This window comes from Scyliorhinus canicula, chromosome 4 (assembly GCF_902713615.1).
Source record: "Scyliorhinus canicula chromosome 4, sScyCan1.1, whole genome shotgun sequence".
Classification (NCBI taxonomy): Eukaryota; Metazoa; Chordata; class Chondrichthyes; order Carcharhiniformes; family Scyliorhinidae; genus Scyliorhinus; species Scyliorhinus canicula.
Window position 1 is genome coordinate 120,859,690 of NC_052149.1, and position 13,680 is coordinate 120,873,369.

The following is a 13,680-nucleotide window of genomic DNA, read 5'->3' on the forward strand; positions in this document are numbered from 1 at the left end:
TTTCAGCCCAAGTGATTTGGATCGTGAGTGTCAATCAGCTAGTCAGCCAGCTAGTCAGCCATGGAGTGCAGTACCGTCCAAAACCGATTGTGGTTGTGCATTCACCTGCTGCTTGAGGGATTGTGTGTGTTCAAATTTGCTGCTGTGTTTTCCTACATGGCAACAGTGACTGTACTTCAAAAGTAATCTTTTGATTGTAAAGCACCGTGACACGTCCCAAGTATGGGACCATATGAAAATAAATTCTTCCTTTGTTTAAAAAAAAAAATCTGTTTACCAGGAATCATGGATGCAGTGTGTAACGAGATGTTAACGAGTGAGATCCTATTTTTGGTCTGTTCCCCTGTGACTTTAACAAACAATTGTCGTGCAGGCATAGGGAAATGTGAGGAGGTTAAAATAGGCACTGTAGTCTTAACAGTTGAAGTGGAATGCAGCACTCATTACCCCAGTGGATTTGCTTTGGAAATGTAGGCACTGTTAACTGATTACAGCTGTAAATAGCTGTCCAGAATTTTTAAAAAGGGGTAACATTGTACTTTTAGAAACGGGCAAAAAATTCAGATTTTCAGATTTACTTTTATATAAACAGTGAATGTTGTTTAAAAAAACTATGTTCAACAGTTTCTCACGAAAATCTATCAACTGTGAGTTACCATCAAATTATGTTTTTAACCCTAATCTCTAAATTGCAGATCTGTACCTTCACCTGCACAAGCCACAACTCCGTTCAATATCCTCTGATTCTACTTTCAAATCACAATTATTCAAACAAATGTTACAATAGAAACTGAACTGAATCAATTTCCTCCTTTTTTATGATCAGGGGCAATTTAACATGGCCAATCCACCTACCCTGCACATCTTTGGGTTGTGGGGGTGAAATCCACACAGACAAGGGGAGAATGTGCAAACTCCACAAGGACAGTGACCCAAGGCTGGGATCAAACCTGGGTCTTTGGTGCTGTGAGGCACTAGTGCCGGTCATCAATTTCATCTTTTAATGAAAAATGCACTCTGGTGCTTAATGCACATATTTGTGGATAAGGGTGTTTGCGAATTGGGTAAACTTAGTGAACTCTGAACAGAGTCCACACTGCTTGATGTAGGTGGTTCCTCTCTATCATCCACTTAGGTTGGCTTTAATCCCACGTAGATTTTAACCACGTGCTGAAGTTTGAGTGATGCTGCGGATTTGGGTGTCTGCATTTTGCTCCCAGAGCAAAGGATTTGTGGGAGTATGCGAGCTGGTCAGGTTCCCAGTCCCCTGGCAGGAATCCAACTGGACATGGGCAGAGAATGATCAGGTAATCATGCTTTTGACGAGAGTAGCTGGGGTGTGACAGAATGCGTGAAGAAGACTGCACAAGAAGAAGGTTAAGTTCTGATTAAATGTAAGAGGTTTTGGGCAGAGAGCAGAAGAAACCTGTCTTTACATGGTGGATTGTGGGCTGTGGAACATATCAGAGTTGCCATTGAAACAGACACAATGCCAACATTTAAGAACCGTTGAATTAGGTGGCTGAAAGAAAGGAGAAAGAAGTTTTGGGGACAGGGCAGGTACAAGGGGTTAAGACGACAGCTCGTGTGGGGATTAACCACCATTTTGAATGGTTTGCTGAACGTTTGTTTTTGTGTTACATTTCTCCGAGTTTCATACACATACTGTTATGAACAAGAGTTCTGTACACTCACACAAAAGTTGTGGTTATTAAAGGAGCATGCATTTCAGTTTTAGGCTTTCGAGAGTTCCTTGTTGCACTTGCTTTTCCCCAGGGTGAAGTCTTGAAACGATGCAGGCTGTAATCCTCTTTTGTCCACTGAAGAAAAGTCCAAAGGTTTTGGAAAACTGATTTGTTTTAAGTTTACAGTTGCTGATTTCTCTTGTTCCACTCCAGTCGAGATGCAACAGTGAAGCCCTGCAACAAAGCCCTAGCACAGTTCCTGGTGGAAAAACCTGCCGAATTGCATGATGCAATGCTGATTAATTATGCAGTCATGGTTTTCCCAGGGAATCATGCGGTGGGCGGGGGAGAAGTCATGCGCCCCACCACCATATTTTAAAGGCACTCTCGACAACTTCTCATTCACCGTGCTGGAGTTCGGAGCTGGACATGGCAGGCAGGAATCAACAAACATAGGCTCCAAGGTTCCGCAATACACTTCAAGCAGTGGAGGGCAGGCGGGATGTCTTATTCCTGAGATATGGGAGGAGGATGCCCACTTTTCTCAGCACACCTACATGGGATGAGGCCGCAAGGGTGACGAATGCCAATTCAACTCTTAACAGGACCGCCCTGCGGTGCAGGAAATGAAAGTATGACCTCATCTGTGCCACCAGGGTAAGTTAGCATTTTACAGTTGTGGATTATACCTAATCGGCCTTAGGCACTAGGTACCTGAGCTGAGTTGAGTGATCTCGTCTGGGTTGTGGTATGGACCACAATGCACTGGATTAATTAGGGTGCAATCCAATTATTCCCCACTCAAAAGTACAAATATGTAGCTCCCAGTGAAAGTGGAATGAGGCTGATGTGCGATGCTTCTGCCAGCCACTCAACCAAGAAGCACGTGCTTACTGAGGTACTGCAGGGCAGCAAGCACCATGGACCATACATTGTCAGTAGGTGATTTCTGGAGAGAAAAAAATTAAGAAACAAGAAAGTGGGCAAGACAATTTGTTATCTCTAGTGGTATTTAATAGAGCTATTGGCATTGTACACTGTTTGCTGAGCTTTGAGAATAAAGGCTCTTTTCAAAATGACAGTTCAAAGCATCCCAGTCCTACAGATCTAATTTTCACCTAATTTGGAATTATTGTACCAGAAGCCACTGCTCCAGTGCTGAGAGGCATGATAGCACCACCCATGAGCATGTCCTGACATGTGTATGGAGAGCGATTTGGTACTTGGAAGTTTTTTTACTGTGTATGCATGCGTGTGTATGCATGCCGTGTCGCTGGGAAAAGTAACCATTTACATTTGTTTTGCAAAATAAGTCATACATATAATTTTTTAAAACCGCAAACAGTGAACAAGTGCAATCTGTATTTTGTTTAATTTGTGAGAGAACTGGAGGAGCAGGAATTAAATGCAGATTTAATTTGCTAGCGATACAAATGTACTGATTGTGTTGAACTCTGTTCCTTGATCAAGTTCAGTAACTATTTCCATGCCAATCCATTGTAGGTGGTGTATGTAACAGATGTGGCTCAATAAATTATGTGCAGCAATGTGTTTGCAAGGCTTGTTTCCCAGCGCTGCCACCTAACTGATTCTAACTGGTTAAACCGCTATGCGAGATTCATTAGGATCTGTGAATGCGCAGAAAATACTATCATTTTTCAAAGTATTCCACTATTAACAAAATAGCATTAACAATTAAAGACTTCTCTGCTTCAGCTGGTAGCTCATGGCGGCAATGATCCATGGCTTGTTAAAATGGCTCATCTCAGCCAGGATTAGTGGACAGGCTGTTACAAATCGGTCTTAGTACGGCTGGGTTGAGAAAGAATGCACATGGCTTAAAAAAAAAAGCAGCAATTCTTGACTTTCAGAACTTTTCATAAGAGAATATTAAAATCATGTTTCACTATGCCAAATAGACAAAGCGTTCGCTCTTTGTTTGACTTCCTTTCAAGTCAGCCTGGCCCTGGAAACTAATCTGCGATATCATGATTGCCTGCTCAGACCAACACAGAGGTTGCTTTACAGATATTCTTGGACCTGACTGACACCAGAGTTGCAAAATCTTTTTTCCTGACCCCAGGAAGTGAAATCTTGCCAGATTGCATTGGGAGATATCACTTCTGAGCTCAAATAAATTGTTATCTCATAATCAGTGAAATGCCCCACCTATCTTTCATTGTCTCTGAAGCATGATGGCATAGACACTTCTAGTAATTTCAGTTTACTTTCTCCTGCCCTGTTATCCTGTGACTTTAAGCCTTTTGGATGCTCACTTTAACCTAATAATAACTTTTTTTTAACTGATCAAATCTATGCCTGTTGATGGAAATATAGTCAGAAATTGCATGTGACAGTCCTTTTAGAGATACGGTATGTTTTGTAACAGGAAATGTAGTAGTATATAAGCTATGTTTCACAATGCTGCGCTATGTTTAATGTTTTGTGTCTACTGCAGAATTAAGACAGTTATTTTGGGGTTTGAAGCATCTCTTTTACACTTGGTATTTTTGTGTTTTGGGATCACATTTTACAATCCGAAATTAGTTTGTTTTGCCTGCAATATATAAAGAGGTTACCTACCATTCTCTACAGTTGGAATCACTAGTTTATGTTGATTAAATTAATTAAATTCCATTTCCATTGCATCATATTTCAAGGTTTTGCCAGTGGTTTGGGAATCACATTGGGTGGTTTTTTTGGTGAAAATTAAAAACCACGACCTTGCAAAAAATCAACCAAATTGAACAATAATAAACTTGTGCAGGATCCTAACAACACAACTTGAGTCAAAACAAAATGTTGGTTTCTTGATTGATTGGTACTCTGTCCAGAAATCCCAGTGGTGATTCCTTAACTTGCTGTATCAGATGTGCGAGTTGGACCAGAAGTAGTAACCGATCCAGCCTTCTTGGTGACAAGGTAAGCAGTAACTTTTTAAAGGGGTCTATTTCTTCGCTTCTGAGGCAGAAATTCCAAACACTTCTTTTGTAGTTTTCCCATTTATGTCTGAGATCTTTCTCACCCCATCTTTACGTCTCATTTTTAAAATGGTCATATTTTGTCTTTTGTTTTGAAAAATTAACTTAAAGTCAGTTTTAGGTGAAAATGTCAGTGCAAGTTATATTTGTGCGAAACTGCTGGCATTTGGTTGAATAAACTTGGTATGTTCTCACTGGAACGACGGAGATTGAGGGGCGACCTGATAGAGGTCTACAAAATTATGAGGGGCATAGACAGAGTGGATAGTCAGAGGCTTTTCCCCAGGGTAGACGGGTCAATTACTAGGGGGCATAGGTTTAAGGTGCGAGGGGCAAGGTTTAGAGGAGATGTACGAGGCAAGTTTTTAAGCAGGGTGGTGGGTGCCTGGAACTTGATGCCGGAGGAGATGGTGGAAGCATGGATGATAGTGACATTTAAGGGGCATCTTGACAAATACATGAATAGGATGGGAATAGAGGGATACAGACCCAGGAAGTGTAGAAGCATGGTCGGCATGGGCTTGGAGGGCCAAAGGGCCTGTTCCTGTTCTTTGTTCACTTAAACCCTTTTGTTTTCAATGGATCTTCTTTCCCTTGCCCACTGAGGTTCACCTGTGCCGAGCCTTGAACTCACACCTTTCCCTAGTTTCTTACCAATCGTGCCCTCTCTGATCTCATGCTGTCCAGGAGGCCGTTCTCTTGCCCCTGAACCCTATTCCCACATAATCGCTTGACTACCCAACTTGTGTTTCTGACCCTCATCTTAGCTGATATTGTTAATAGTTATTTCTCCTCGCTTACTGCTTTCCTCTCCACAACTTCAAAACTGCTATTCATCGCCCATCATCACTCCTCTCAAAAACATGATCTTCGACCCGTCCAGCGTTGAAAACTAACACTTTCTTTCCAGCATACTTTTGCTCTCCAAAGCCCTGAATGTACTGTTGACTCCAAAATCCATGCCCCTCTTTCCCAGAACTATATGATTGAATGCCTCAAATCAGATTTCCACTCCCAACCACAGTACTGATGCTTAGAAGAGTCACAAGTGACATTCTGCCCAATCTTGATGGTGGAAAACTATTTATCCTTGTCCTTCTTGCCTTACCTGCAGCCTTTGAATGGATTGACCATCATCTCTCAGCTTCTCTCTCGCTTTGTTCCAGCAGGGACGACACAGGCCTTCATTCTTATCTATCCAGTCATAGTCAGAAAATAAGCTGCAACAGCTTCTCTTCCCGCTACCGTTCTGCTAGCTCTGGTGTTCCCTAAAAATTGAATCTTGTCCCCTCCTTATTCTCAGCTACATGCTGCCCCTCGGTGACACTGTCCTGTATCACCACTCCCATTGACCATTCCACTATTTCCAAATTGACAGACTGCTTATCCAACATCCAAGTGCAAGGTAAGTGGAAGGTTTCACCAATGAAAAACTGAGAAACCAAAGCCATTGACTTTGATCCCCACCACAAACTTTGTTCCCTGGCCACCAGCTCCATCCCATTCCCTAGCAATTGCCTACGGTTGAACTGAGCTGTTCTCACCATTAGTGTTACATTTTGACCCTGAGATGAGCTTCTAACCACATATGCATGCCACCACCAAGACTGCCGGTTTTCACCTACGTGAGGTTGCCTGAATCCGTCTCCACCTCTGTTCATCTGTGCTGAAGCCCTCATCCTTGCCTTTGTCACCTGTTCAAGTGATTTTCCCAATGCACTCAAGCCAGTCCCCCATCTTCCACCCACCATAAATTTAAGCTCATCCAAAATTTGTTCCCGTGTCCTTATTTGCACTGAATTCCACTCATCCCTCTCCCCTGCTCACTGACCTATGTTAGCTTCTGGTGAAGCAACACCTCGATTTTAAAATTCTCATTCCGTTTTCAAATCCCTCCAAGGTCTTGCCGCTTTTTGTCTCTGTAACCTGCTCGAGCAGTACAACTCTTCTTATTCTGACTTATTTGTCCATTGATTTACTTGCTTCACCGTTGGTTGCTGTGCTTTCTGCTACCATGACCCTGAGCTTTGAAATTCCCTTCCCAAATTTCTCTACTTCTCTTGTCCTTTAAAATACTTCTTAAAAATCTATTTCTTTGACCAAACCTTTTGGTCATCTCTTTTGTTATCTCCTTATGTGTTTGACTGTGCTCAGTATGTCCCTGTATAATGCTGCTGTATGAGTACGGGAAGTTATTTTAGGTCAGAGGAAGTGCCATCCATGTAATACCTCTTGGCAGTATGGACTGAATTGTATTTTTCCTGAAAACATTTCAGCCCAGAATCTTCTCTTTTTGGCACTTACTTCCTTAAATTGCTGACTCTTGCTGAATTATGAGTCAGTGAGCCCAGAAAACCTTCTGCCTCTGTACCCAAATGGCTTTTTCATGGCCAAGCCTGGACTTTTAAGTGGGTTATTTTGAGTGACGAGGGCATCAAAGTCCCATAATGGCCTCACCAGAGATCCATATTTGTCCCTTCTGATCGAAGCGCTGGATAGTGAAGAACAGAAATTTTTTCAGGGGTATTTTAGACCAGCTGTGATACTCCCACTGCAACCTGTGAAAAGGTAAATGGAAATTCTGCAACTTGATCAAACCCAGAGCTTTCATACAATATGCATCGGTACAATGAACCACTGTGGAGCTAAACATCTAATCTATCCAAAAACTAATATACCTGATCTCTGTAAGGGCTTTTTGCAGAAAGTTAAAACATTAAAACCTGTGTCCAAAATACTCTGGTTTATGCTTCAGTTTATGCTTATGCAAAACACTGAGGTTTATGTTTAAGATCACGTTTTATCCAGGGGAATATTCAAGCCAGTTATTCCTGAAGAAGTAGAACAAGTGAAGGTGAGTGATGATGATGGAGGCACAGTGGCAATGTTGAAGATACATCTGGACAAGAGATGTGAATAATGCAGTGTCTGATATATCAAATTAATATATTTGTGTTCTGGGTATAATTTCCATACATAGTGTGACAAAGCCTTTACCTGGCTGTGCATCAGTCTTTTTTTATAAATGTTTTTATTGGGGTTTTTGAACAAAGTATATTTACCGTTATGTACGCAGAATAAGAATATATACACATATATAGAAGAGAAGGGCACACCCAAACATACCAAAAAAAGTAATAATAAAAAATAAAATAGAAAAACTGGTAGGGTATTGTGCACCAGCTCAACAACAGCAACTCTGTACAACTGGCAAAATTATTTACGACACATAAGTAGGCAACTGTTTGTGGGGGGAGGGAGGGTGGCTGCTGGAGACCGGGGCAAGTAAATATACATTCGGGTGCCGGAGAAACAATTACAGTGGGCAATACTCGAATGGGTTTGGTGTTGGTGTTGTCACTTACTTCTCCCAGACGGATCTTGCTGTCGTTGTTGTCTGGCGCTCACCACCGCTTCAGCTATTCCTCCCGCCTTTCTCCTTGTTCTCTGTTCCTGGAGATGCCAAGTTTGCTATCATATCCCGTGCCCTCCTTCCGGCTGTCATTTCCCTGCTTCCCCCCCCTCTCCCCCCAACCTCTCTGGTTCTCCTCTCTTGTCCCCCCCCCCCCCCCCCCACCCCCTTCCTGTGTTTCACCTTTCTTTCCCCCCCCCCCCCCCCCTTTTCTCCTGATCTATCTCGCCCTCTCATGCTTTGGCTACTTTCCCCTGATTCTTGGCTACCTGGCTATTCTTCTGCTTGTTCGTTGGCCACAAACAGGTCCGGAACAATTGGGTGAATGGCTCCCATGTTCTGTGGAAGCCGTCGCCTGATCCCCGGATGGCGAATTTGATTTTTTCCATTTGGAGAGATTCCGAGAGGTCGGACAGCCAGTCTGCAGCTTTGGGTGGTGCAGCTAACCGCCAGCCGAACAGGATTCTACGGCGGGCGATCAGGGAGGCAAAGGCAAGGGCATTCGTCCTCCTCCCAGGAATAGATCTGGCTGGTCTGAAACCCCGAAGACTGCCACTTTCGGGCATGGCTCGAAGAAGTCTGTCCAGTACCCCGCAAGTCAGGGGCAAGACCAGAACATGTGGGCATGGTTGGCCGGGCCTCCTTGGCACCATTTACATCTATCCTCTACCTCTGGGAAGAACCTACTCATACGGGTTCTTGTTAAGTGGGGGCTGTGCATCATTAAATAATTGTCAGTGTACCCTCCGCTGCAGGGGGAATAATAAATGGTGGTTTACATAATCTGTTAATTGTATCAGGTACTGACCGTCCTCTGTTTAAAAACAGCCCCATATAATCCCAACATTGCTGCAATATGTTTTGTTGGGTGGAGAGGACTGCAAAGGAGGCTTCTTTTTCTCTGCTTTACTTTATGTTCTGTTTACTTCCCCTGTTTGCTGAAATATTTTCCTTTAAGCCTTTTCTATGCTCTTGTTGGTTAGGTTTAGCTAGCTTTTCCATAATCCCAAATTATTGGCACGCTTAACAAAAACAATCATTTATTTATTCACATAAATAATTTAATAGCCACATTTGCTATCCTCATAATCCCAAATGCTAAAACCTCAGGACATTTGACCTGCAAAGACAGAGATGTAAGGAAGTACAAACATTTATGAAATGTTGGATTGAAAAGGATGGCTTGTTCTTAACTGGGAGGGGAGAGGGAGGGTTGGAGTAACTAAATAGCACAATATGTTGGAACATTGTCCATTTCCCTTGGGCTTGGATTTACATCTAGTCTGTATGGAATGAAAATCTCGACTATCTTAACAGCTGTAAGAGGCCCAAGTGAAATAAGTTTGGGCAGCCTCATCTCCGTTTCGAATGAACAAAGGTCTGCAGCATACAGCTGCTGTAATTCACTACTAAGTAAACAGCTTCAGAGTGGCAGTGAAGGTCATGCTGCTCTGAGGTTGGAGTTAGCCAGATTGGTTAGAGAGAAAGCTTACTGTGCACCAGAATTGAGCTAGACCCAAACAGAGCAGTGATTGATGGCGATACCAGGTTAAAGAATTGGGAACTGTTTCCTATTTCCTTCATATTGACCCTTGAAGCAAACAGTCTATGCCAATATGACATTTAACTGCTGGTCCAAACTGCCTAGTTACACAGGACTGCTGAATGCTCGTCAAACATTCAGAATGATTGGCTGGTTTTGATCCATTTGACTACAGTTCTGTAAATACATGGCCGGTCATATCCCTCACTTTACCATTACCATCATACCAGGAGGTCAACCCTTGTTTGTATGAGAGCAATGCCAGGTCTATCTAAAATTTACGTGCTATTCAGATGAAGCTGAAACGCAGGACTACATGCATGCTAAACATTGGAAACAGCATACTCTAGCCAGAGCAAGAGAGTTAAACTCTCCAATGGTTGGAGTCACGCCACAAAGGAACACAGTTGTGCTTGGTGGAGGTCAAACATTTCAGATGCCGGACATTGCTGCAGTAATTTCTCAGTAGTACCCTAGGCCTAAACATCTTGAGCTGCTTCATCAATGACCTTCCCTCCATCATAAGGTCAGCAGTGGGGATGTTTGCTAATGGTTGCACAATTTTCAGGACCATTCGCAACTTCTCAGATACTGGAGCAGTTGTGTCCCTATGCAGCAAGACTTGGACAACATTCATGCGTGGACTTGTAAGTTGCATGGAACATTTGCACCATGAACTGCCAGGCAATGATCATCTCCAACAAGAGAGAATCTCACCATCTCTTGCCTTTCCATCACTGAATCAAAATATCCTGGCACTTGTCATTGAGCAGAAACTTAAAGACTAATCATAAAAAGAATGTGGCTCCAAGAGCAGTTCAGAGACTGGGAATTTGTGGCAAATATTTCACCTCCGACTCTCCATAGCCTGTCTGCTCTTTTCAAGGTGTATGTCAGGCCTGTGATGGAATACTCCCCACTAGCACACTGGGCTAAATCGCTGGCTTTTAAAGCAGACCAAGGCAGGCCAGCAGCACGGTTCAATTCCCGTACCAGCCTCCCCGAACAGGCGCCGGAATATGGTGACTAGGGGCTTTTCAAGTAACTTCATTGAAGCCTACTCGTGACAATAAGCGATTTTCATTTCATTTCATGTCTGGATAAGTGCCACTCCAGCAACACTCCGGAACGTGGTTTTTCAAAGTGCAGGTTGTGACCTGAGGTGGGTCACGGTCAGGTGTCGGAAGGGTCGCATAGCAACCCGTTACTCTGTTCCCACAATTGTCCCGATCATGGGAGAAGTGCCCAACAGCCTTTACCAGCTTTTACATTGAGAATGGCGGCCACTGTCACCTTTTAAATGGAAATAAATGAGGCTGTGTGGAGTCCTCCAGACAGGAGCAGCAGCAGAGAGGAAGTCACATGCCCTGCACGCACACTTGACTTCAAGCACCCTCCAGGTACATGCTTTTGGCGCCAAATTAGGAGCGGAATTGCTTCCATTTTCCAGCTGCCTGCATGAAAGGCAAGTGAACTGTGAAGATGAACATTTTTTTTTTAAAGTAAGAGATGGCCAGAGACACAAATAGGCAGTTTACCTATAGGACAGGATCTCTCAACAGAATCTGCTGGACAGAGCTGATCAAGAGAGTCCAGGGCAGGACAGAGCAGTGCTAGTGTTAGCTCAGTACAAAGCTCCAGGGTGTCTGGTTAGCTAGCAGCCAACAAAGAAGAAACTTAACTTGAGAACAAAGCAGTATAAAGATGATTTTTTTTGAGGTATGTTTTGTCAATTGTGCCAATGCAAATAAGGATGGAAAAGCCCATGTGTGTTATATGCAGGTAAGTACCAGCAAATGAGGGGAGTTTCAGATTTTGGAAGAGAAATGGTGGGAGAAAAATTCCTTTTTGAGACTGAGACCCCAGAATCCATTATTAACTTAGAGCCGACTCCAAATTAAAAGAGCATGCTACTGTAGCTGACTTGAAATACCACATTAAAAACATGCCAAAAGCCGTTGAAGCTGTCAGCATTCTGGAGTACCATCTCCCAGGAGTATCCAGTGCTGAGTAAAAGAAGCATTTTGTTGCTATTGCCCTTCACAACGACCTACATGTGCAAGGTTGGATTTTCAGTTTTCATAAAGATGAAGACGGCACAATGGTATGGCTGAAGTCTTGCTTTGAACCTGAGTCAACTGAGATCATGAGGACCAAACAGGCTCTGCTTTTGCGAATATTAGCCGGTGTGGGTCTGAAGATCAGCCAGTTGGCAAAAGTGGGTACCGGGGGAAAAAAGTTTTGAAAAACACTGACCTCAAAGGAAATGAGCAGCAGACACATGGGAACACCACCATCAGGAAGATCCCCTCCAAGCCTCACACCATCCTGCCTTGGAACTATGTCAGTGTTCATTTACTGTCATTGGATTAAAATCCTGGAGCTCTTTTAACAACACTTGGTTTACCTAACCCCATGTACTGCAGCGGTTCAAGAAGGTGGATCACTCTACCTGCTCAAGGTACTCAATTGGGAATCAGTAATAAATGCTGGCTTTGCCAGCAATCCTCATACCTCATGAAGGATTGTCTGTCAATATTGTACAACCGAGGACAAGGCATGGTATACCTCTTATTTCAGTATCTTTATTCTGGAATAGTTTTTGAACTCTCCACCGATCGTGCTTTTCCAAACTACTTGCTACATGACCCTTCTGGTTGCTTCTCCTCCACAACACTTTGGTTCATGGCCTCTCGCAATCCCTAATTCACACTCTTGCTGCCGACCCTCCGGTTTGCGGCTGCCGCTGTTCCCTGATCTACACTCTCGCTGAACCTCCTGCTTCCCTCTGCGAGCCCTCGCTGTGACTGAGGGCTCTGGATATGTGTAACGGGAGGCCGGAGGAGCACTTTTGACTCTGGTCTTTGACTCAAATGTTCTGACACCCTGGGCTAGTGTGCGGTCAATTCTGACCCCACTTGACCCAGAGTTACAACATGAGTGAAATTAGATGTTACTTTAAAATACTTGAGGACCTTGGCTGAGCCCAATAAACTACTGTCAATAGGTTTATATCATTACCCCACAAGTAACCTTTTTGTTATGTACAAGATAGAAAACTATAACCGACTAATACCCCTTCCCGATACCCCCCCCCCCCCCCCACCACTTTCTAACTACTCCCATTCTCTAAATACACACATGCACGCAGACAAACAAACAACACAGTGGGAAAAGGGGTTTGAGAGGGAAAAGGGGTTTGAGAGGTAAAGAACAAATTAATAAGAATAGAAGGGTTAAGGATTTTGATGCAATTCCAGATAGTGTGTTTCTGAGGTTCAGCTTTCATTTCGGTACTTCTTCCTTCAAGACTTGAGATGGTTTTCTCTGGCAAGGTTGTCTATTTTCTCTGCAGATTCAGGATCATATCAAGTTTACAGCAAAACTGTGCCAGGCATTCACTGGTTTTAGAACAATAAAGCAATTCTTTACTCCAGCAGCGAGAGAGAGCTAATCCTTTCATTTCAAATATCTAAGCACTTCTGCCAAAGCTCTTTCAGAAAGCATCACGCAGGAACCATCCACAGGATGTGTGGCACAGTGGTTATCACTGCTGCCTCACTGCACCAGGGACCCGGGTGACTGTCTGTGTGGAGTTTGCACACTCCCAGACCTGTAGGTTTCCTCCGGATCCTCCGGTTTCCTCCCACCTTCTAAACATAGAACATAGAACAGTACAGCACAGAACAGGCCCTTCGGCCCTCGATGTTGTGCCGAGCAATGATCACCCAACTCAAACCCACGTATCCACCCTATACCTGTAACCCAACAACCCCCCCCTTAACCTTACATTTTAGGACACTACGGGCAATTTAGCATGGCCAATCCACCTAACCCGCACATCTTTGGACTGTGGGAGGAAACCGGAGAACCCGGAGGAAACCCACGCGCACACGGGGAGGGCGAGCAGACTCCGCACAGACAGTGACCCAGCCGGGAATCGAACCTGGGACGCTGGAGCTGTGAAGCATTTATACTAACCACCATGCTACCGTGCTGCCCCATGTGCAGACTCGGTGGGCTGTCATTCTAAATTGTCCCTTGGAGTCCAAACGATTA

General features: G+C 43.8%; 1 protein-coding gene across 1 annotated transcript in view; it reads left to right on the top strand.

Moving 5' to 3' along the window:
• imp3 (IMP U3 small nucleolar ribonucleoprotein 3) overlaps positions 1-13,680 on the top strand; it is a 322,483-nt gene that overhangs the window by 216,319 nt on the left and 92,484 nt on the right. Inside the window, exon 5 of the mRNA XM_038795137.1 lies at positions 4,556-4,607. Coding sequence (XP_038651065.1) covers positions 4,556-4,607 — 52 coding nt within the window. The remainder of the gene's footprint in view (positions 1-4,555; positions 4,608-13,680) is intronic.